The 26045-nt window shown below is 36.1% G+C and overlaps 1 protein-coding gene across 1 annotated transcript in view; it reads right to left on the bottom strand.

Annotated features, from left to right (window-relative positions):
* The window catches only part of LOC149793786 (uncharacterized), a 131813-nt gene that overhangs the window by 67011 nt on the left and 38757 nt on the right, over window positions 1–26045 (bottom strand). The window contains exons 6-7 of the mRNA XM_089969052.1: window positions 10957–11014; window positions 7389–8145 (exon numbers count right to left, since the gene is read on the bottom strand). Of these exons, the coding sequence (XP_089825178.1) occupies window positions 7389–8145; window positions 10957–11014 (815 nt within the window). The remainder of the gene's footprint in view (window positions 1–7388; window positions 8146–10956; window positions 11015–26045) is intronic.

Genomic DNA, 26045 nt, shown 5'->3' with positions numbered 1-26045 from the left:
TAGAATAATAAATATGCTCTAAACTGATAGCATTGTGAATGAGAATATAAAAACAAATTATGGCCTTAAATCCTGCTTGTAAGCGGCTACCCTATTCTGCCACCGTGCGGCAGCGGTAAATTAAACATACAACATGTTCAAATAAAATGGGGTGGGAAGGGCAAGCGGAACTATAACTTTGTATAAATAGATCTAATTGTATAAAATTTGATACATTTAATTTGTTTTGTGCTTCTTGCAGGCCACCACTTTTCTGAATGTTAATACTCTGAGACATCAGCTGCTGTAATTTAATTCGAAACATATTTTAAATAATACGCCTAAACATGCCATAAAGTGGTATAACCTCTTGTTGCTAGGGTAAGGGGAGTAGTCGTATTGTAAGAAATTGACGTGTCACAGCGCAATCTGTTGTCATAATGAGGCATTATTTTATGCTAACTTCATTGATTCGAACTTGCAAGGTGCTTAAGGCTACATTATAGTCATGATTTTGGAAGGTGCAATTTGTGAAACTTGTGATATAGCAAGTTTATAAATGGATGTTAAAACTTGTAATAACTGACATAGCATTTGCCATACGAAACATTCCAAGATACAGTAAAGCAACCGGAAAGTAGATCTACGTACTTTTAAGCAGCCATTTGCAGCTTGCATCAATGAAGAATAGAAATTTCATGAATAGAATTATGAATGTAGCACTTGCAAGCAGGCATTGACAATAATGCAGAAGGAAAGTAACACTTGCAAATTGCCACGTACAATCTGCATCAATGGAGAATACAATATACATTGATAGAATTATGAAAGTAGCACTTGCAAGCAGCCATTTACAATGGATCATCAAGGAAGATTAGAAAATACGTGCATAGAATTATGGCGGTAATCCCCCTCCATAAAGATGTAAATACCTGACATCAGTTTCAAGAACAAAACAAGCCCGAAATACCTAGTTCACAAATATATCCATATCTTTAAATAGTAAACAAAAATAGCTGAAAAAGTCACACCGTAGCCTTAAGAAGTTCGCCAGGGGCCAATTTGCGAAACTGGACCCTGCCACCTTAAGGCACACATAAGAGTACACACAGGAGAGAAACCATTCAAATGTGATGTTTGTGGTAAGATGTTTAGTACTAGTTCCAATTTAAAAGTTGACAAGAGAATACATACTGGAGAAAAATCATTCAATTGCGAAGTTTGTGTAAAAAAGCTTTGTTGTAATAAAAGTTTGAATGTTCACACGAGGACACATACTGGAGATAATTATTAAATTGTGAAGTTTGTGAGAAAAGATTTCATCAGAGTGGAGGACTTGGCACACATAAGAGTACATACTGGAGAAAAGCCATTCAGACGTGACGTTTGCGAGAAAATGTTTACCCTTATTTCAAATTTGAAGGTGCACATGAGGATACATACAGGAGAAATTTGATTGAAATGTGTTGTTTGTACTCAGCTGTTTAGTATTTCTATAATTCTGAAGACGAACATGAGAGACCATTCTGGGTAAAAAATGTTAAAGTGTGAGGTATACGATAGACTAATTTGTCAAAGTGGTGACTCATCAGTTGGATGGTGTTAAATTCAACTGTCATTGTCAGGCTATACAAATACCAAGATGTTAAAACTTCAATAAATGTTAATTTCTAAATACTCACGATCAGATCAATCCGCATCGCATAGCATAGAACTGTACTTGATAAAAGAGTCTATGTGGTGCAATCATAGGAACCAATGCATGTGTTTATCTGTGAAATGTGTTTCGATTTATGTACCATTAATCAGGCGTATCTTTGAGTGCTGAGTGGTTTTAAGTGTGTGTGAAGATTGAACTTGAATCATTTGGGTATTTTTCTTTTTTTATTTTACAAATGGGATGACATCTTACACGATTTTTGCTACTAAAAGTTTCCATTTTGATATTAACCAATCATGTCCTCCAAACCCATTTATGCTGTTTTTTATGTTCACCCATTTCAAGGTTTGTTTTTGTTGGTTTTATTTCCAATGTTCAGCAAATGGTAGGCTGTTCATGGTGACCAGTATATTTGGTGAAGGAAGAACCACTGACCAAGAGGAAGCCACTGGCATACCTTTATTGGAACACCCATTGCTAGACTGGTTCCCATTTTTCCACATAATTATTAGCGTGAGACCCAAAGGCACATATGATAATACACGCTTGAAGAAAAAAAAATACATTAATTTTTACTAATTTTTTTAATAATGACCATACAATCCATAATTCTTTTCAATTTTGTTCATTGAATTTCAATTGCAGTCACATGAACATGGATTCAGATTTGGTCTTCGTTATGTGGAGCTGGGTGTTTAAGAAGATAGAAGCAGCATTGACTTAAGAGAGCAAGAGTGACTGTGTTTATAAATTATCCTCATTTGCCTTTATTTTGCCCGGGCATTTGTTTAAATATGTAGCCCTAATTCATTCCTAGTTTGAACCAAGGCTTGCTAGAAATGCTGGCTTGAATATAAGGATTTTGATAAGATGTTTACTTAGATCAGAACGGAGGCCTTAATGACTGATCAATTAGTTCATGGAGCCGGGGGGGGTGGGGGGTGACCTGGGATTTTCTTTTCAACTAGGATAAAATATATCTTTGAGTACAAGATTATTTTTTTGTTCAACAGTTTTTTTTACAAATCTTAGCAAAATAATTAGAGGTCATTGCCTCAGAAGAAAAAAATAATGTCAGGCCTACTCCGGAAAATGAAATGGATCTTCCATCAATGACAGGTAATCTGAGAATATTAGCAAATAAACATGTACATGTTAACATGGTTTCTTTTCCTAATCTGGTGGAATTCTTAAAGCATACAGGCAAATGTGGAGCATGTCCATTTCAGTGTAAATATTGTGCTGAAGTGTTTAGTATAAATTAATTGTGGAAAGTATGAAATTTACAAGGTAAGATTCGGTCAAAGTTTAATGTGTAATGAAATGATTAGTGTGAGTTGAAGCTTTTAGCTGCATATAAGTTGCATATGCAGACTGGATTAAAACTATCCAAAAAGCGAATTTCATAACAAATTTTTTTTTTGAGATTGGACGTATGAAGTGGAACTCAAAATTAGGATGTTATTCACTGACCCACACGATCACAAAACTAAAATTTGTACTGATCCTTCTCAAATCAAACAGAAGCAAGTTTAGTTTCTAATTAGTATGTATTATTCAGTAACGTGATTCACAACAAAAACATCTGCATTTCACAAACAAGGCTCGTCTTCAGATCTAGAGATCTGGTCTCTGTTTCTTGGTCCATCAGTGTGCCACAGCTTAATGGCTTCTCTTAGATTATAAACTTTGATGTATGGTGATTTATAACAGTTTCCACACATAACAATAATAATGTACCCAGCACACTTTAGAATTTCTCCAAAATACGTGGTGTTGAAAATGCATGTCACAGCCTTTCCAGGTTCACACTTCACACCCATTTGTTTTCATTTTCCCAGTATTTTTTGTACTTTCTAAAGCGTTCATGGGTTACAACCTCAGCCAAGTCATACCAAAGACTTATACAAAAAAAAAAAACTAACAGCAGCCATTATTGGCACTCAGCATTAAGAGGTTAGTATTAAGACTGGTCAGACAGGTGTCAGTTGTTGTTGTGGTGGTGGGGTTTAACGCCATTTTTCAGCACGATAGGCTATACATGGCGGCCAGTATTTAATGGTGGAGGAAGAACCCGGAAAACCCCGGAAAGAACCACCGACCCACGAGAAGCTACTGGCAAGCTTTCTCACATGCCCACATTGGCTGAATCTTAGACTCGAACCGCCGCAGACAGAGGTGAGATGGCAGTGATCCGTAACGAAGAGCGCTTTAGACCACTCGGCCACTCGGGGCCCCGACAGGTGTCAGAACAATGTGACTGGGTGGGACATTAAGCTACCTTTATGCGGCGTGATGCATCATTGCTAGACATCACTGTAAACTGCCACTGCAGACATCGTAACGATATGACTGGAAAAAAATTTAAAAGTATTTTTTCATGTCCCAAGACTTAGTCATTGTGGTATATATGGTTTTGGAAATAGTTATATTATTGTTGTTGTTGTTGTTGTGGGGTTTAACGCCATTTTTCAGCAGACGATAGACTATACATGGCGGCCAGTATTAGTGGTGGAGGAAGAACCCGGGAAAAGCCGGAAAGAACCACCGACCCACGAGAAGCTACTGGCAAGCTTTCTCACATACTCACATTGGCTGAATGCGAGACTCGAACCAACGCAGACAGAGGTGAGATGGCAGTGATCCGTAACGGAGAGCACTTTAGACCACTCGGTCACTCGGGGCCCCAGTTATATTATTGAGAGAGAGAGAGACAGAGACAGAGAGAGGAATTTGTCACCCATCATTTTATTCTGAAAATTGGATACATTTCTTTCTTCATATGTAATTTTATTCCATCAACAAGTTTCAACATGTAATTTATGGTTTGACATACCAAATTTATACGTAAGTACACATTTTGATGAAATATTTTACCGATCGGATACCCATTTTATAAATGTTAAAAACTTGCATTTTTGATGATTTTTCTAAAACTGATAACAAACTTATTTTCAAGAGATGGTTTTAATTTAATTCCTAATGTCTTCCTTTATAAGAGAAATATGAGAAAACCAGTTAGAAACATTTTACAATTATACATTTAAAAAATAAACACTTTTAAAAAAAAATTAAAATCAAAACAACTTGCACAAATATATTGTAAATAATAACTGTTTATTTCTTAAACATTAACAACAATAAACAAGGAATGCTGTCATAAATAAAACCATTGCAGTGTTCATACATATGTAGGTTAACTAAAAAGACAATAAACAATAATACTCACTTTTACAAACATACTAACTCAATAAGTAAATAGTTTCATGTAACTTACACATATGCTGAATACAAAACTTGTGTGTAAAACTGTTAATTAATATAAAAATTACATACACCATAGGTCAAACACTGCAAACACTTCATGATCATATGTATAACAAAATACAAATGTTGCCACATGCACTTTCTATATGTTGTCTATATCAAAGAATAGAGGGCCAAATTGTCTCGACCAATTGGGCCTAACCATCAATGGTCAATACAGTGGGCCAAAATAAACCCGCTGAACTGACCAGGATCAAATTCATTTTGTGCCAAAAAAGACCTGTAACTCTTCACATACTGGACAAATATGTAGAAATTCTTATTGTGGACACTCTGGATGTGTCCTTTATTCACAGTTGTCTTTTATGATAAGTTTCTCAACTATGTATTCTCATTTGTACCGCCAGCTTCCCTCTTTCACTAAACCTGTCATCACACACTTAAACAATAAGATTAAAATCAGATCTCTCACGGTCCTAAGCGAAGATTTAACAGCGACAGCTTAGAGGTCATGTTCTGTTGACCTTTGAATTAGCCAACAGAAATGCAGTTTTAAGAAATTTGAAAGTCAATCATATCTACTGGCTCACAATGATGCCTTTTAGCCATACTGCTCAGACTCCCAAATGGGCAGGTAAAGGACATCATCTAATTAGCTGATAAAATTAACTGTTATGGTAACAACATTGGTCACCAGAGCATGACTTGTAAGCAGTCACTGTCAGATCTTCATGTAGGACAGTGGGGATCTGATTTTAATTTTAATTAATTTTAAAGGTTTTTAATTTAATTAATTTTAAAGGTTTTTCTCCAAGGGTAGGTCCTCATAAGCCTTTGGTTGTCAGTAAATATTTTATAAAAAATTTCACATCTCAATGATGTGCCTCAAATTTCCAGACTGACAATGTTTCCCAGGCTACCTTATCACATAATAGCTCAAATTGTGTTGTGCCTAATGATAAAAAGAGACGGAAAGTGTCAAAAGGAAATGAACCAAAGCCAAAGGAATAAACAAAGATATGAAACCAGGCAGAAAGAGAAAAAAGAGACGATGAAAAATGAAGGACAAAGAGGTTTTAGCAACTATAAGAGGAATATAACATGTCAGAGGTTAAGACTATTTGTATTTACATTCAAAGATGGGTGATCAGTATAATTACAAGTTTGTCATGCAGAAAACCAAACTGATTTAATGATGGGGATGCTCTACAGATATTACATACTTCTGACAGCATGGCAGGCATGAGGTACAACATGCACAGTGAAGTGAATGTTAGCATACCTCTATGCTGCTTTCATGTCCTCTGGCTAAATTTTCTTTACATATTGTACTTGTGGATATGGTACAAGATCAAAGCATATGGCTGACCAAGATGACAGCTTCCATGAGCTCGAAAAAATCATCTTGTTTTTATCCAAAGCAAACTGACTTTAGCAATACCAGCTTTTCAGAGTGCAATATTTAATTGCAAAATATATAAAAAGTACAAGAAAGTTAACAGCTTTGTTTTTTTCACAATTTACCTTTGAAATCCAGGAATATAAAATGACTAGGTTTTTGACAGGTAAGTAAGGCTAAGTTGTATTCTCTATAACCCAAATTACACCCATCATTTATATACCAAAATTAAAGGGAATTAAAAGTTCTTTTAAAAATACCTAAGACATACAAGGTCTTTTTTAAACAGCCAGGATAACCACTAAGGAAAACCTTGAAAATTTCTCTTTAAAAATATAACCCTGTGCAAAATATGAAAATTTAGATCATTTCCTTACTTCCATGGCAAAGACAAGCAACAGAAATAGTTGCTTTGAACTGGTGTATCATTTAAATATATGTGTGTATTAAATAATATATCATTTTAGGCAGAATTTACTAGATAATGCAATCAGTTATTTATGCCACTGTTTGCAATTACTCCACACTGATGATCAAGATGTAATTATTTTGTTACACTGAACATATATGTGGAATGTTTAGTCACAATTAGCTCAAAGAAGTACATTTTCTTGTCTATGTCAGCGATGATCGTTCTGACCCTCAAGCTCCAAAGAAACTGAAAATTAGCAACAATTTTGAGGAGAAGAAGGAATATAAATAGATATCAGTTTGACTATTGAGATTTTCAGTTTCATTTTTGACTCTCCAGTTTATGGGGTCAAGGGTCAAAAGACTCCTTGGTTTTGAAATCTGTTGAGAACCCTGTCCAATAAGTTTTAACAGTACACATTATATAATTCAAAACATAAAAACAAATAAATTTTGGCACTTAACACTCATGTCTACCAATAAGTTCACATGATTAATACTGTCCATAATGCACTTCAAATAATGTATATATGTTTTGGTCATAACTAAATCTCATCTGGTCAAATTATACACATATGCTTTATATACAAGACAAATATTGGGGAACTCCTTCCAAAGAATCCCTGGAAATGTCCTTTCTTCAATAGTGTCTCTTTGGATAATCATGTCAACTATGTATTTTTGTGTGTACCTTCAGTTTTCCACTGTGACTAAACCTTTCACCACAAACTTCACATTTAAATGGTTTTTCTCCAGTATGAAGCCTCATGTGAGACTTCAACCTTGGGTTCTCACTGAAGTTTTTATCACAAACTTCACATCTGAATGGTTTCTCTCCAGTATGTATACACAAGTGGACCCTTAAATGTCCAATCTGACCAAAACTTTTATCACAGAATTCACACTTGAATGGTTTCTCGCCAGTATGTGTTCTCGTGTGCACTGTCAAATTTCCACTTTGACCAAATCTTTTATCACAAAATTCACACTTGTATGGTTTCTCGCCAGTATGTGTCCTCATGTGCACCTTCAGCCTCCGTCTTTCACTAAATGTGTAGAAACATAATTCACATTTGAATGGTTTCTCTCCAGTGTGACTCATCACGTGCACCTTTAAATTTCCGCACTGAGTAAACATTTTACCACAAACTTCACATTTGAATGGTTGTTCTCCAGTGTGTATCCTAGTATGCTTCTTTAATGTACCCTTCTCAGTAAACATTCTATCACAAACTTCACATTTGAATGGTTTCTCTCCTGTATGCAATCGCATGTGTACCTTCAAGCTTGATTTATCACTAAATAGTTTATCACAGACTTCACATTTGTGTTGTATTCCTCCGGGATGCATCTTCGTGTACACCCTTGAGGGTGAACTCGGACTGAACATTTTTATCACAAACTCTCTACAGTATGTAAACATTATTTCCTAGGTAACTTTACCTCCGATCGGAACATTTCATGTCCGTTTCCGTCAGATCGTAAAATAACCTCAGACATGATTGTAGGAATACATTTAAAGCTGTGTTAGGTGATTCGCCTCTGAGTGCATCTTTAAAAAAAAAAACCGTGGAGCGCTTGACAGATATTAAAAACGTCTAAGAGAGTGGCGGGTATAAGGTGAAGTTGTTTACATTTGCAACATGCACAGTGGTGATAATGTTGGTATATTTCTATGATACTTTCATGTACTGTGGCTGAAATTTGTTTGGATACTGTACTTGTGTGAAAATTGTACATGACCTAAGCACAATGCTTTCTCACTATTAAAATGACTGCTCCCTTGCGCTCTAAATATCACCCTGGGTTAGTTTAAAAAGTACACTATCTTTAGCAGTTATTACAATAGGGAAAACGAATTTTGCCAGACTAGAAATACCAGCGGCTGAAGCAGCAATGAATGAGTTACCATATATATATATATATATATATATATATATATATATATATATATATATATATATATATATATATATATATATATATATAATATGAGGACTTTGTATAGCGCCTAATCTTTAGAAGCTCTAAGCGCTTTACAACATTAGACAACACCTATAGATCAGAAACATAATAATATTATTACAAAAACAGACAACACGAAATTAGAAAAACATTAAAAAATAAAAAACATGCTGAGAATATTTCAGATAGGAAACATTATTAGGTCTTTAAGTTTGTTCTTGCAGTCGAAATAAGTGAGTTTTGAGAGCCCTCTTAAATGTGATCACTGTCTTTGTGTATAAGTTCAGTGGGCAATTCATTCCACGTTGCTGGGCCTTGGTATGCAAAAGAACGCCGTCCATATGACTTTGTTTTCATAGTGGGAATAATGAGTATACGATTGTCAGAAGAGGAGCGTAAGTATCTTCCTGGTGTATACACATGGGTGAGGTCAAATAGGTATGTTGGACTAGAGTCCGACAGTGAAATGTAGCACAGAGAACAAATTTTGTTTATATATATATATATATATATATATATATATATATATATATATATATATATATATATATATATATATGTGTGTGTGTGTGTGTGTGTGTGTATATATATATATATATATATATATATATATATATATATATATATATATATATATATGTAGAATAATATAATAAAATAGAGACAAACAGTCATACATATAATTATATTGTTATAAAGGATATATAATATATCAATTTAAATTATACAATTTTATATAGTGCATTAGCATTACGTCCATTAGGATACAGAGTATCTAACTTAATGAATCCAATAAGTTTCTTTTATGAGTCCATTCATGTCACCATGCACAATATCTATTGGCATAAAAGAAAAATTAAGTAGAGAGTGATTATTGGTGTTAAAGTGTGTTGAAATATTAGAGGAAAACTGAGGATCTCTATAATTCTTTATATGAAAGCGATGGTTATTCATTCTCTTAGAAACTTGTTGTAGTGTTTGTCCAACATATTGCATGCTACATTTTTTACAGGTTATTAAATAAATCACATCAGCTGATATGCAGTTAGGGTTATCATAGATAAAATACCTGTTTTGTATTGGCACTACTGAAAGAAGTACTTTCTCTTATGTTTGCACATTGAGAGCACCGGTGTCTGTTACATTTAGATGACGAAAGTGAATTTTTTTATTTTCTGTCTGTTTAGTTCTAATTAAAAAATCGTGCAAATTCTTGGGTCTTCTATAAACGAGAATTGGTTTAATTTTGAAAAGTGATTTGACGCTGGTTTTATTCGATAAATTTAGGAGACTATAATATTTATTAATTATACGACCTATATTAGGTAATGAAGGACTATAGAGTTATCGGTTCTTTTTTTTTTTTTAAATAGAATTTTCGTCCAGGAAGTGAAAATGATCAAGCGGAACTAGCAGTTTTTGAAAAATGCGTATCTGAAGTAAGGCCAAGCTGTATAATCTATAACCCATTTAACACACATCAATCATACACCAAAATAAAGGGGATTAAAAGTTATTTGAACAATACCCAGATATAAAGGTCACTTTTAAATCGCCAGTATAACCGGTAGCGAAAACCGGGAAAATTCTGTATCTTTAATAATCTAATAAACTGTGTTAAAACCATCGTTACATTACCTCTGTGTCATCGAAATTGCATAGACGAGTTTTATTGATATATACTGTCTTTATCTTATGTATATACGATCCTGACTTTTTCATTAGCACCTTCTAACGCTGATTTATAGTTGTCAAACTTATTATCTTATGAACTACATTTCTCATGATGCCCATTGTTCGTTTATAATTTGCTAGCGTAAAACAATACATCCTACTGCGCAATCCGACGAACTGATTGAAGCTTGTTGTTGTTTAGGGTTTAACGCCATTTTTCAGCACAAGATAGGCTATGCATGGCGGCCAGTATAACTGGTGGAGGAAGAACCCTGGAAAACCCAGGGAAGAACCACCGACCCACGATAAGCTAGTGGCAGGCTTTCCCATGTACCCACGCTAGCCGAGCCTTGGACTCGAACCCACGCAGACTGAGGTGAGATGGCAATGATCCGGAACGGGAAGCGCTTTAGACCACTCGGCCACTCGGGGCCCCGATTGAAGCTTGTCTCGTCTTTGAACCTGCCTATCAATTTCTTGTTATCTCCGCAATGAAACACGCTAATGACGGACTAATCAGATAAATCAAACAGCTGGCGATGATCATATATATCACGGTAAACGTCGTCGCGTTCGATTTCGTACATAAGAGAATCAGTACCAGTATTGCTGAATTACGATCAGCACCAAACGGGTCGGATAACGAGGTGATACAGGGTCTGAAACAAAAAATATAAAAAAGTCGGAAAATGCATATAAAAATTTGCTCAATGAAAACTCAAGACTGTTTCATGTGCGAAATTACTACGAGAAGGTGTATGATGGCCCTGGTTGGCGTATGATGGCCCTGGTTGGCGTAGTAACACAAACATATCTGTATTCGTCGTTTTCATTATTGTCATCATTGTCTTCATTTACAGACGATGGAAAATCATCAAAAGCAGCAAAGTAAGTGAAATAATCAATGTCTGATTGTGCTTCAGATATTTTGTTGAATTGCATGTAGTTCGTTTGACCTGTATTGCTTTGATTTGTATTTCGTTTGATCTGCATTTCGTTTGATCTGCATTTATTTGACTTGTATTTTTTAAAATCTGCATTTAGTTGAATCAGCTTTGTTTTATTGGACCTTCTACGTAATGGTGTCTTCAGATCGGCTAGAAAGAATGAAAAAAAACTTTGTATCCGTGAGAGGCCCTAATCTGATACGTGCACAAACAAATGTTGATATTATGAGTGAATACTACACGGTTGAACACTCGATAGAGTATCAAACGAAGATTAGGACGCTACCGACAAAAATGCTAAACGAACTAAATCTAACAAGCGCCCATAAAATATTATATGTATGTGGAATGTTTTTTTGAACCGAAATACAGAATTATGACATCGCTCATCGCAAGTGTAATGATTGTGTTTTTGTAATGGGAGAGGAAAAGACCTGTTTCTTCAAACACATGTTTGTTCCATAGCATACAGATTATAACTGACTTGCTTGCCTGGCCTACATCTAGCACCCTATCTGTCAGCCTTATCTCCAATCTCTAAACATACTGATTCAGCAGTGGGGAAGTCTATGTTACCATATAGTACTGCTTCTAGCAAGGTATCTGGAGATAGGACCGAGTATGACATTTCAGAAACTTGTTCAGTGATTTGAGTGATTTTACAAGTGATCGTTGGCGATTCAAGAGATAGTTGGCGATTGTATCTCAAAAAGTTGTTAAAATACGTTTCATGAGATACAAAGATGCGTGTGTTTTGTGCTGCTGTTTCGCGGTTGCATCTCATGTTTTCAATGGCGCCTTTGTTGGGATGGTATCAAATATCAGAGGGACTACTGTTCGTTGGCTGACAAATACATCGCGAAAAACTTTCCATTGTTGTAAAAAGCAACGTTAGCAAATTTCTCTATGAAAGCCGCAAAAATAGTTTTCGGAACGTACAGTTGAATGCACACATCATCGAACTGCTGATTGATTTCAAAATGACACTCACTGAGATCTCCAATCTCGACGAACGTATCAGCATCATCGTGAAATACTCAAAGATCTTACAGCAAAGGATCTTCAGGTGATGTTGGCTATAGCAATTTTAAAAACCTTGTTGGGAGTTGTGGGAAAAACATTATTGTTCAATATCATGTTCATTTCGTTAAGCCACCAGTGTCGTACGAGACTGTTTATGTTGATGAATACGCCGAGCCTTATCTAGGATCGCTCGTCACGAAAGTTTTATCTGCGACAGATATCGCCGAGATTTCCGTGGAAATTAACAATGATCACCAAAAGAAAATCGAGGAATATACTGCATCCGGATCCGGTTGGCAGTTCGAGGAGATATCATAGCTTTTAATCAGAGCGTTTAATCCTTTCAGTGGTATAATCCTCTGCACGGAGCTGGATCGGGTGATATTTCATTTGTTGAGCCCCCAGCGAATATCAAAAACAAGAAGCGCTGTATTAATGTTAAAAACTGTTATAAGATAACACCGATCGAGTTAGCAACTATATCAAGCACGTCGGCGCATTGGATTTCACCGGAATAAGATTTCCAGTCTCTTTCTCGCAAATAGACAAGTTCGAGCGGCAAAATATTGATTTGTTACCAGGTGGAGTTAGCGTGTATGCTGTGGAAGATAATAAATCGCTAACTATATATATATGGCGGGTATTCGATCGAGCTAATAAAAAATCGCAATAAATCTACTTCTCTATCATGGGTGTTATATGTGGATCAAATATTTCAATGGATTATTGCGAATACCGGATAACAAGCACAATGCAAAGAAACTTTTCTGGGTTAAGTGTCTCCATGTATGTATATCACAGGAAGCTTTAGACAAGCATCTTGAATATTGCTCATATGTTTAAGGTTTACCAGTGCCCAGCGGGGGAAAAAATGCAACAGTTTGAAAACTTTTTCGCTCGATGCAGCTTCCTTTCATAATATACAGAGATTTCGAGTCTATCATCGAGCTTATAGAGACAAAATAATTTGATCCCAACAAATCAAGCAACAATCGAGTGCATAATCATGTTCCTTGTGGTGTTGGGTATAAAGTCATATATATGTACAGTTGATTCTTGTCTATCAAAACCGATTAAGATCTATCGCGGTCCAGATCCTACCGTGTGTTTGTTAAAGCATTTGATCAGTGAAGGTAGAAACGGCAGAAAACTGTCATATCTGCAACGGTATTCTCAGATCTGATCGCGTAAAAAACCACTGCCATGTCACAGGCAAATATCGCTGGTCAGCGCGTGACAAATGCAACTTGAAGTATATACCTCCGAATTTTGTTCCTGTTGTATTTCACAATTTCCATTGATATGATGCTCATATCATCAGAGAAGCTTTGGGCGGTAAAAAATTCGCAATCATCTGCAACTGGACAATGCTGATAACAATAGATGTATTGCGAATAATTTTGAGAGGTATATGTCTGCGACATAAGGCAAGCTCAAATTCATTGACAGTCATCATTTTATGGCAGCGCCGTTAGACGAGCTAGTTAGTAGTTTTAAAAGATTTGATGTCTCGAGGAGTTTGGCGACAACGCGAGCCGCTTACTCACAAAGGTATCTTTCCATACGAATATCTCAACGATTGGAACAAGTTTGATGAGACATCATTGCCAGACAAGGACAAATTTTATTCTACGTAAATCTCTCAGACGTATCCAACAGCGATTATGAATACGCGAAATCGATCTGGAAAAAGTTCGATTGTAAAACCTTTGGTGATAATCACGATCTGTACCTGGCAACATATGTATTGCTGCTTGCGAATGTTTTCGAGGAGTTTCGTAAATTTAGCACTAACAATTAATAGCTAGAACCCTCATGGTATTATTCGACGTCTGGATTATCATGGTACGCATTACTCGAGCACAGCAAAGTAAAATTGGAGCTGCTCACGGATCCTGATATGTTCAACTTCACCGAACGTGGAATCCGAGGTGGGATTAGAGTTATAATGAAAAATATGGGCGTGCAAACAACAAGTACGTGGTGAATTACAGTAAAGATCTTCCATCGGTTTACATCATTTATCTTGATTCAAACAATCTTTACGTGTAGGGGATCTACCAGTATATGCCAGTAGGTGGATTCACATGAATAACTCCGGAACAGTTTTTCTGTGAAACGTCAATCACCCGTCAGAGGATCTTTCAAAGGCGGATCACATCTATTTTGTTGAAGTTGATCTTAACTATCCAGTTGATCTTCATGAGCTACATGATGATTATCCGTTTTGTGTGGATTCGATAAATATCAACTACGATTTACTATCAGAAAAACAGCGGTCGATGGCTAGTGGTAGAAAAACATCAGGTGTTAGAAAGCTAGTCCCTAATCTTCTCAAAAAACGTTATTACGTCATTCATTACACAAACATCAAACAGACAGTTGATGCTGGCCTCATACTGCGAAAAAAATCCATCGTGTGCTAAAGTTTAATCAGTCTCTGTGGATGAAAAGCTATATCGACTCAAATACAAATAAAATGACAGCTGCAACCACTGATTTCGAGAAGAACTTTTTCAAGCTGATGAATAACAGCGTGTTCGGAAAGTCGATGAAGAACATTTGCAAGCGAGTTAACATCGAAATAGTAAATTATGTCAATCGACGAAACAAGCTTACCGAGTCCGATAGTTTTGTTAGCATGAATATTTTCAGTGAAAATCTGGCGGCGATACAGAGGAAGACGAACCTGATGTTGGATAACCCAGTATATGCTGGAGCTTCGGTGTTTGAGTTATCGAAATGGTTAATGTACGACTTCCACTATGGATTTGTTAAGCAGCAGTGGCCAAATGCAAAGTTGCTATTCATGGATACTTATTCTCTTTTGTACGAAATAGAATGCGACAAGGTTAAACATGATATGTATGAGCATCGCGAGCTGTTCGATCTCCTGATTATCCCGTCAGTAGCGGATGTCATTGATGAGATAAATAAAAGGTGATAGGCAAGTTCAAAGACGAGACAAGCTTCAATCATACCGTGGAGTTCGTCTGATTGCGCAGTAAGATGTGTTGTTTTAATCTTGCAAATTAAAAAGTTAATAAACGAGCTAAGGACATCATGAGAAATGTAGTTCATAAGATAATTACGTTTGGCAACTCTAAATCAGCGTTAGAAGGAGTTAATGAATAAGTCAGGATGAAATCGATCCGATCGTATTTACATAAGATAGTCAGTAGATATCAGTAAAACTTAAACTAGATTAGATTTTATCGTAAAAGTAGATTGGGTATCGTTTTTAGTAGGAGGTGAAACGGGGTGTTCTGGCGAAATTTTTTAAAATTTTTCATCACTGCACAGATTTTATATTTTTAGAAAGTATCTCAGCGATATATTTCACCTAAATAGATACGTTTTGAAACAAGTTTAGTTTTGATAGATGTCTGAAGGGGGGAACTTTTTTTTTAAATAAATTTTTTGTACTTGTCCGAAGGGGGGGGGGGGGCAAAAACACCCCGCTGAGTCAGAAACCCTAATTACCTACTACTGATGCAGAACAATTAACAATAATAATAATAATAATAATAGCAAGAACAAACACGACAATAATAATAATAATAATAATAATAATAATAATAATAATAATAATTCGTGTAAAGTCAAATTAGCCATGACTTTTCGGTTGCAGTATTTAGTGTTATTCCTTACGTATTGTTCAAATATTGGTCCATTGCAATTCAGACTCAGTAGCATCTCAAAAGACCCTATAAAATGTCTAATTGAGTTGTGGTTCGTGAGTTTCGCGTTGTTGTGAATATGGCTCCTGTGGTGATTCATTTATTTGCTGAAGTCAAAGCTTTCGCCGACATATCTAGCGGTACATATTTTGTATGTCAGTATGTTATTTGCAGTTTTGGTTCTGCGTCCTAACTTCTGAATGATAGTAAAGCAACTTATGTCACCAAACTTCGGAACGATTGTCTTTTGGGTATATGTTTGCAGATTTGGAAGCACTTGCCTTTGAATCTGTACATGAATGTGAATGAATTTGTGGTTTTCACAGACGTTACCTGACACTTTTGGGAAAGTTAAACGTCACAGAGTTGATAGAAGATGACGATCTTCACAGTGTTGGGTTTAACGACCAATAAAAGATAATCAAGCAAGGACCCGGTTTAGAACTGGTGGATCGTTTGCATTTGAACACGTGGTTGGAAGACAGTTATTTGCTGAATGCAGTAGATGCATGCCTGAGACTGGATCGAAGTATTACCGTGTTCCAATTGATGGCCAATGCTAACAAGTACAAAATGAACATTGAAGAAGCCAGATTTTACATGCGCCGTATGGAAGTTTTGCCTTAATTTGGAAGAGAAATCAGTCAGACTTTGAGCAGAACAAGTAAGAATAAAATAAGGTTAGTGGAAACCAAAGAAAACAAACCCCCAAAACAACAAACAAACGTTCACAATTGACCCTGGACTGCGACCCAAGAGCAAAGATAATGTTTTCTAAGGACAGCTAACCAAACGTCGTTAGCTCACAGGCATCGTTATCAATGCAGCCTTGAATGGAGCCATCGATGAAAAATCCTTTCGAGTTTCAACACTTTGACGTGTCAACGATAGAAACCACTCGGGATAGTCAGATGCTGTTTATCAGACCTTTTGAACATAACTTTGCACAGAAAGATATTGCGATCTTGCTTGATACTGTTTGAATTCACACGACAGCAAGGTACCAAGTGCAGCCGCGGTATTTCGTACGAGGATTATTCAGGAGGATATGCTTTAGGGAGGTTTGATTTCACGCCAATTCAGTAACGAAGGACACTTCCGCCACCTTCGTGTTGAAATCCAGCTTCCACAGAACATTGTTATGGATGTCAAATCGATCATCCAAATCAGAAATAATACGATAAATGTATGAAGATGAAGCAGGAATAAAAGTTGGACTAGTTTCTGACAATTGCTTTGTCTGGGATTGGAAAATCGTTTAATTTAACAACCATTTTATGTGTATCATGATATAATCCGTCAGCGGTGCCGTACCAGAGATGGCTCACGGATGCCACAAGCATGCCAGTCTGCAAGATTGTCAGAGATATTGTGCGGCATTGATAGATCGTACGAAAAGACATCACGGCGAGCTTCGAAGATACATTTGTACCACTGATCGAACCCACGCGCAAAACCACGGAACAGGCGAAGAGAGTCGCATGCGCCACCAACTACGATGGGAACAGACGAATAACAGGGTCCTATTGTCAGGACAGCCCAAGTCATTAAACACCTGCCAGAGTTGATTGCGAAAATCCCACAATATACAGATGCGATCAGAGGCGACAGTGGAGAAACGCAAGAAGGTGTCGAAAACAGAATGGAGTATATACCACTACCACCCAAACGCAAGTCATGGGAAGCCCTGTGTAAAATATTTATGTCAAAAGATTGGGGTGACTTAGAAAATATTAGCATTTCCCGCTTCTTCTCCATACTACTAATAAACGTATATACCCAAACAAAAACAGTTGCTTTCCAGACAGAACGCAGCTAAAGTCTGATCAAAAGTGGGCATTTCGGATAAAAGTTGAAATAATATATGGAGCATTGGGTCAGGAGTAGGAGGAATCTAACAATGAAACCGACAAATATCTGCATCAACATACGCGACCGCATCTGGACGATGTTTCTCTTTGAGATTTACCTAAACAAAGTGTCATCATGATTGTGCGACCGCAGACAAGCAGTAGGTCCATAAACTCGTGGACAGGTTTAAAAAATGATCCTGGCATCAGATCGCGCAGAAAACAACACGTTAGACGTCATCGACGAGGCTGCATCGGTTTGTCAGCGGTTGATCACCAGTCGCATCATGGTCGTTGAGTCGATTCGCGTGTATACATAAACTCACTAACGATCTCGATGATGTGTACAATACTCATGATGGGTTCTGACGTGTCTACCATTAAAATCATGTACGTATTTAAGGAAATCAATGATGCAGTGCAGTGTGTTGTTGCATATACAATCCATAGTAAGCTCGTTGTTCATAATCTCCTAAACAGACCGCAATTATGCGTGGTGTTTCCTACTCCGATCACCTCGGGGCGATCCAGCCAACTCTTAATCTCGTTAGTGTAGTCGCGCGTTTATTGCAGTTGGCCTAATATCTATTCTCAGCCGTTTAGTTGTCCCAACATAAATAACTCGTTCGTGTTCTTGGTGGACCTGGTGTAAACTAGGATGTTGTATTGATTCCCAAAGTCGTCTACAATATTAAACGATGAGATCTGACCAAGGATTTTGTTGATAACTGGCAATGATTCTACAATTTTCATATTCGTGAATGAGCCAACGCTCATCTCTGCCATGTTGACTAAAGATACACTGTACAAGGTACCAAGAAACAAATGAATGGTATGATCAGGACCTGTCAGGTCCGCAAACCATATCGTTCCAGACATTGTCAGGATCACCTGAACAATTCAGGTTAATCTGACTTATGACACCATCAGAGGCAGTTACAGGGTCTCAGCCTCGACGATAAACATCGAAGCTTCCACACTGGATTTTGTATTTTGTTTTGTTCGGATTCGCCCAAATGTACCCCATGTATCTATCATGCAACAATCATCGACTTCCACAAATACAGTTTTCTCTCCTGACGCAAGACAGACACGTGTGTCTAACACGCGAGAAGAATCTGACAATACAACTGTACATTAAAGATCGACCTGATATTTAATAAAATAAAGGTCGTACGCGGACGTTTCACCAACACGAGAATTCTTATGAACGCGGCATATTAGGGAATAGGCTTAAGTGATGTTCTCCAAGGACTTTTCACATGAGTTCCAGACTAAATGTGCTCACGACCCTGAACTCACGCGTGTCACCGATCGCTAAAGAACTGAGATGCGAGTGGTGTACAACATCATAAACCGTGCTGTGGACCCGTTAAAAATCCGGATTAATGAGTCGACGATTGAATCCTGCAGCTGCACTTCCATCCACGGCAACAATACCTCGACCGGTTAGTAAAATCAACAACGAAGCTGCTCAACAACTTTTGATCAAGTTGGCTCAAGCCATCACCGATCCAAAGATTGCAAATATGGCTATGGGAAGCCGACCTAGAACCTTCAGTTCTACCCGGTTGTGGACAGGCCGCAAAAGGTTTTAAACGAAACCGTAAATGTATAAAATATCACCATGGCTTTAGTCAAAGATGTACCGCGTTTGAAGTGAATGCGCTTTTATTGATTGATCAAAGCGCGCGACATTTTCGGTATTATTCAAACCCGGCTACGAATTCTGATTAATGTGATCGAATAGAATTAGACGTACGTGACACGTTTTGGTATTTACTCCCGTGTGAGGCATTTGTGCAAATCGAGGGAAAACGGTACCAATACCTACGATACCAAGAGTTCAGTTGTCAAAATTGTGCTATGTATATTTAATCTGCATTTTCAGGTTTCCTTAATTCATTAGATGTTGTGTATAATTGTATTTTGTACTTGACCATGTCCGAAGTCAAATTCGTTGTTTACATATTTGGAACCAGTCTTTCTCTGAGTGTAAGATAAATATTAGGATAATTATCTTTGAGTCAAGGACATTATGTTTACCATTTTCTTTATTATAATTTTAGTGAAATAATCTTCTAGAGTGGAATTTTTCATTAAAACAATAGTTTTTTTTAAAATATATTTCTTTAGAAAATGCTAATTGTGACTTAGGTTACGTAGAGGGTTTTATAATCTTATTTCCTGGGTAAAATTATTTATTCCTGCAATAACATCTGTAGCAGAAATCAGTCTTATTGTTGTGCTCACTATTTGATTTGAGCTGGAATTAATTTATTCAAATTATTATATTCACTAGAAATACACAGTTCTCACCAATACTAGTCATAGAGAGAGATGTGAACTGGGAAAAATAGTGAATTCAAACAAGGACATTTTGGATTATATTTTTTTGTTTCATAAAGATATTTTTTAAAAACTTTGTCACAAACCACATCACAGGCCACTACGGGCACATCACCAGCTTCAGCGTTGGATCGAAATCCAACTAGAATTTATTTAGAATTTTATTTATCAGGACTGGTGATAAAACTCTTTGGACTGTTTGGGATTTAATTTGCATTCTTGAAACTCGTTTTAAATTTTAACTTTGTGTTCTTTGGAAAGAACTTATTTGTTAAATTTTACAAAACTAGTTGGTTTTCTCTCTTTTCTATTGCTTATTTTAAGACCATGGAGTCGTAATGATTGACATTGTGGATACCCGCAATAACCCTTTCTTTGGCCACATAATCGCATTTGGATTTGTTTATGAGTTCCGAAGACCCATCACCACTGTCATTTCCCACGCTCACCACAGATTTGTATGAAGGCTTTGTTTAGCTGTTATCGTCGATAATAAGCCCTCAAGGATGTGTGAGCGCACCAAGACACGCGTTTGAGGCGTTTCAATCTATGCATTGAGCGGAGGGAAGATAACACCAGTACAATGATATTTGATTGGTCAGGAATGAATGAAGTTTCGTTGTGATTAAATGATCATCAGATACCCTTCGACAAAATTGTCTCGAATTTTCATTCAATTACGTTTGCATATCACAAACTATGGTTGTACATGGACCGGGCGCAAAACGTCGACACGGGACTACATATTTCCCGGAAAGACCTTGCTACATTGGACCCAATTAAATACTTTTCTCTCAGGCATCTAGACCTTGACAAGCATACCGTGATCGACAAGCTTTTGAGCACGTGAAAATACGGATGGTACCGTTTACGGGTACATTGTTGTGGTTCTCTTGGATAAGATGCAGTGGTTTCACAAACTCGTAAATGAACTGCACAATTAAAACTAGTCCACATAACGAAGTTAATTCTCGCCTTTACCGAAACTAGCGTGCAAAAAAGCACGACAAGAAATGAGCGTAGTCTCACAAAAAATATTCTTCGGCAAAATTGACTAATAACGTTCTTGTGATTTTATTCCAACCGCAACTTGTGCAGCTCAAGACGGCCAAATATAAATAACACCTCGGACGCGTTCAAGTTGTATAAATCAGAGGTTGTGCAAATGCAAAAGGGTAGTGTACTAGTTTCATTCCTCGAGGCTACTATAGCGTTGTTGGCATCTGTGGCTTATGCTTTTGTGGTTGCAACAGCGTGTAGGGCCGACGTAACCGCACAATGGATGGCTCGGAATAAGGTGCTTGCCTGCTGAGAAATCTGAATAAAATCAGATCTCAACTGTTATACATGAAGATCTGACAGCGACCATTAACGGGTCATGCTCTGGTAACCTATTTTATTACATATTTGATAATTTTACCAACCAATCAGATGAATTCTTATATCTTCAATTTTGGAGAATTAGCAGTGTGGATGAAGAGCATGAATGTGTACCGAACGATTTGTCACTTTTAGACATTTAAAAGCTGCATTTCCATTGGCTAGTTCAACGATCACCAGAACATGACCCTTAAGGTGTCGTCGTCCAATCTTCGCGTACGACAGCGGAGATTGATTTTAATCAGATTGGCCTGCGGAGTTTCCCCGTGTTGAAAGCGAACGGGCGTCTCGTGCACAGAATCACAAACAAATTAGATCTTCTTGGACTCAAGCCAGACTTAGCGACAAAGTCTTTTGGCTGCGGCCTTGGCTTTGACCAAGGAAGCGAAGTTTATGTTTACCACCTTAGGTTCACTCACGTAAAAACGTAAATCAAGCAATTTCGAGAAGTCTTGATGCCGGATTATTTGTGTCAACGATCCCCCGAATGTGGAAAATTGGCATTGGTAACCTGGATTCAACAGGACATGGAATATATCTTTTTAATTCTGATTCATCTAATATTGTACTACCAATGTATATTGAATTATCAAGAGCTATTTCTGTTTTTGTAACGATATGCACTAATTCTTTAATGAATATTATTCGTGCAGACAATAATCATTGCCTTTTCCAATCTGTTTTCTCTTCAGAACGACACTCAGATCTTTTGTTCGGCCGTTACATTTTTCATTGCTTTATCGAAAGGAGCTTTAGTTATAAAAATTAGGTTTATAATCACTACCTTGATATTCTGCTTCACTTCTAAGTTTTATAATAATAATAATAATAATAATAATAATAATATAACAACAATAACATTATTATTATTATTATCATCATCATCATCATCATTTCATCCATGCTTTTTGTTTCAGTTTCATTATTCTGCGTACTATTGTAATTTTTAAATCTAACTGCACATATAATTTTCGTGGGTCGGTGGTTCTTTCCGGGGTTTTCCGGGTTCTTCCTCCACCATTAATACTGGCCGTCATGTATAGTCTTTCGTGCTGAAAAATGGCGTTATTTAACCCCACAACAACAACAACAACAACATATAATTTTAGCACTCGATAATGCAGAATGTATTTTTTTATTCATTAGATTAGGCATTAGCTTTTCCATTCTACCCATTTCGTTTTTATTTGTTATCTAAATAGATCATTTGATAACTTGATGACCAATCATACATTACTCTGACTACCTCAATTTCATTCAAGATAAGATATACCTCATATCCAGGTAAATAATGGAAATGACAGGACATTTTGGCTTTACATGAAATAATTTTAAATTACGTTTATTTTGTGCTACTCCACACTATTTTCCAATCATTCCATGATCATTTCAATATTTTAGGTAAATGCAGACATTACTTTATCTGGCACAGTATGTTATTTTAGTCTACATGACTATTTAGCACAGTATGTTTTTCGAGTCAACGTGACTTTATATGGCACATTATGTTACTCCAGTATACATGACTTTATCTGGCATAGTACGTTATTCTAGTCTACATGACTTTTTAGGTACAGTATGTTATTCTAGCGTGCATGACTTTATTTGGCACATAATGTTATTCCAGTCTATATGAATTTATTTGGCATAGTTTCTTATTCTTATCTACATTACTTTATTTGGCACATTATGTTATTCCAGTCTACATGACTTTATTTGGCTCATTATGTTATTCCAGTCTCTATGGATTTATTTGTGATTATATTTTATTCTAGTCTTTATGACTTTATTTCGCACATTATGTTATTCTAGTCTACATGACTTTATTTGGCACAGTATGCTATTCCAGTTTACATGACATTATTCGGCACAATATGTTATTCCAGTCTATATGATTTTATTTGGCACAGTATGTTATTCCAGTGTACATGACTTTATTTGGCACAGTATGTTATTCTAGCATGCATGACTTTATTTGGCACATAATGTTATTGCAGTCTGCATGAATTTATTTGGCACAGTATGTTATGTTAGCCTACATGACTTTATTTGGCACATTATGGTATTCCAGTCTGCATGACTTTATTTGGCACAGTATGTTATTCCAGTCTACATGACTTTATTTGGCACAGTATGTTATTCCAGTCTACATGACTTTATTAGGCACATTATGTTATTATAGTTTACATGACTTTATTTGTACACAGAATGTTATTCCAGTTTACATGACTTTTTTGGCATAGTATGTTATTCAAGTGTGCATGACTTTATTTGGCATAGTATGTTATTCCAGCCTTTGTGACTTTATTTTTCACATTATGTGATTCCAGTTACATGACTTTTTTGGCATAATATGTTTTTTCTAGTTATTCTAATGTGCATGACTTTATTTTGCATAGTATGTTATTCCAGTTTACATGACTTTTTTGGCATAGTATGTTATTCTAGTATGCATGACTTTATATTTGGCATAGTATGTTATTCCAGTTTGCATGACTTTTTTGGCATAGTATATTATTCCAGTTTACATGACCTTTTTAGTATAGTATGTTATTCCAGTTTACATGACTTTCTTGGCATAGTATATTATTCCAGTTTACATGACTTTTTTAGTATAGTAAGTTATTCCAGTTTACATGATTTTCTTGGCATAGTATGTTATTCTAGTGTGCATGACTATATTTGGCCTAGTATGTTCTAGTCTACATGAATTTATTTGATGCAGTATTTTCTTCCAGTCTACATTACACATGCTGCAAAACTGTTTCCAAATCTCAAGTGAAGACATTTTTTGATCAATTATGCTATTAACTTGTTACACTTTACATATCACCAACATCTTTCCTCTGTTATCATGGGTTCCAACTGTAGGGTACAACCAGTGTGGGTATGTAAGAAAGCTTGCCAGTTTCTTCCGGTGGGTCTTTGGTTCTTCATGGATATGTCTGACTTCTTCCTCCGCCAGATATATTGGCCACTATGTATAACCCCTACTGTGTGCTGAAAAATGGCATTAAATCTGAAACAACAACATTATCATCAGCATCGCTGTCATCCAGCAGCATTTTTCTTACACTTCGTAGTTATGTGCAATTACAATACACCATTCTAATATATATGGTAGATGTATCAATGGGGAAAGAACATTTGTACATGGTAGACTTTATATACTACAAGAAACTAATATTACATGGAAATATTACTATTTAACCTCACTGCATTTCTCAGTCCATATTTCAAGTTGAAATTCATTTTCCACAAACTAATATCTTATTTGTTTTCTTATGTTTTGTAACAAACAAGAAACATTCACTTAGCAGATAATGTTTATTCTGAAACAAAGATACAAAAACATCAAAGCTTGGCACCTTCCAATGGCTGTTAGGAACTGTGAATACATATACTTTCTGATTTACCATCATTTAATAAAAAGATAGGAAGCAAACACCCATAGCAAGGACCAAACACCCATAGCAAGGACCAAACACCCATAGCGGCTGACTTCAAAGTAAGAATATCAAACTTTGGCTTTTTCTAGCTGACAAATTAACTAACGTTAAAAGTTTTCAAATGAAAATCAATTATTTAATGAAGTGATTGACCATTGATGGAGTGCAGTTGTCAGTACAGTGTAGATGAATTCCATGTACTGTTGCAGTGTATATACTCTCTAAATAAGTCGAGTCAAACTGCAAAAAGCAATGATCCTAATTTGCTGTAGCATAATGTGCCTGCAGATCAGGGGGTCTATACTGTTTGTCCTACTGATTGCTCCAAGCAAACTGCAAAGACCCAGATCAGTTTGTGCATTATATGATGGTAGATCTGGAAGTAATTACAGTATTTGAAAATTGCCATACTTTCAAATAATCAATATTGTTTTCTAAATAGTTATGACATACAATCTTAAAAAGAACATCGTCTTTCAAGAAAATATTGTCAAGATCATCATCATTCATCATTTATTGTTATTTCATTATACACTGCCATATTACTTTTAATGAATAAATATTAGGAAAGAATTATGGCATGTCATTATATTCCATGTACTTCATTGTAAATGTATATGCGCATTATAAATAGCACAACAATCATTTATAATATATGTGCATTATAAATAGCACAGCAATCATTTATAATATCTATTAGTCCTAATTATTAATCTTAACATCTTCATTTCCAAAACATTATTATTGCTGCATGCATCTTTCATTCAAATTTTATCGAAAGGATGAATGCAATAAATGATAACACGCTGACATGAATGTCTTAAGCATTTTGTGATAAGATTGCTCTTTTTACTTTTTATTTGTATATCACTTGCTATAATTTTTTCAAACGGGCTTATGGATATGGTATGGAAATGAAAAGAAAACTATCAACAATTTGTGAGCAATACAATAATCACCTTTAAGAAACATCAATCTTTTTGAAAGAACATTGAAGGTACTGCCTGATACA

Source organism: Sinohyriopsis cumingii, chromosome 8 (assembly GCF_028554795.1).
Source record: "Sinohyriopsis cumingii isolate HCF-2022 chromosome 8, ASM2855479v2, whole genome shotgun sequence".
Classification (NCBI taxonomy): domain Eukaryota; kingdom Metazoa; phylum Mollusca; class Bivalvia; order Unionida; family Unionidae; genus Sinohyriopsis; species Sinohyriopsis cumingii.
Note: the sequence above shows the minus strand (reverse complement) of the source record. Positions and strands in the feature narration are given on the sequence as shown.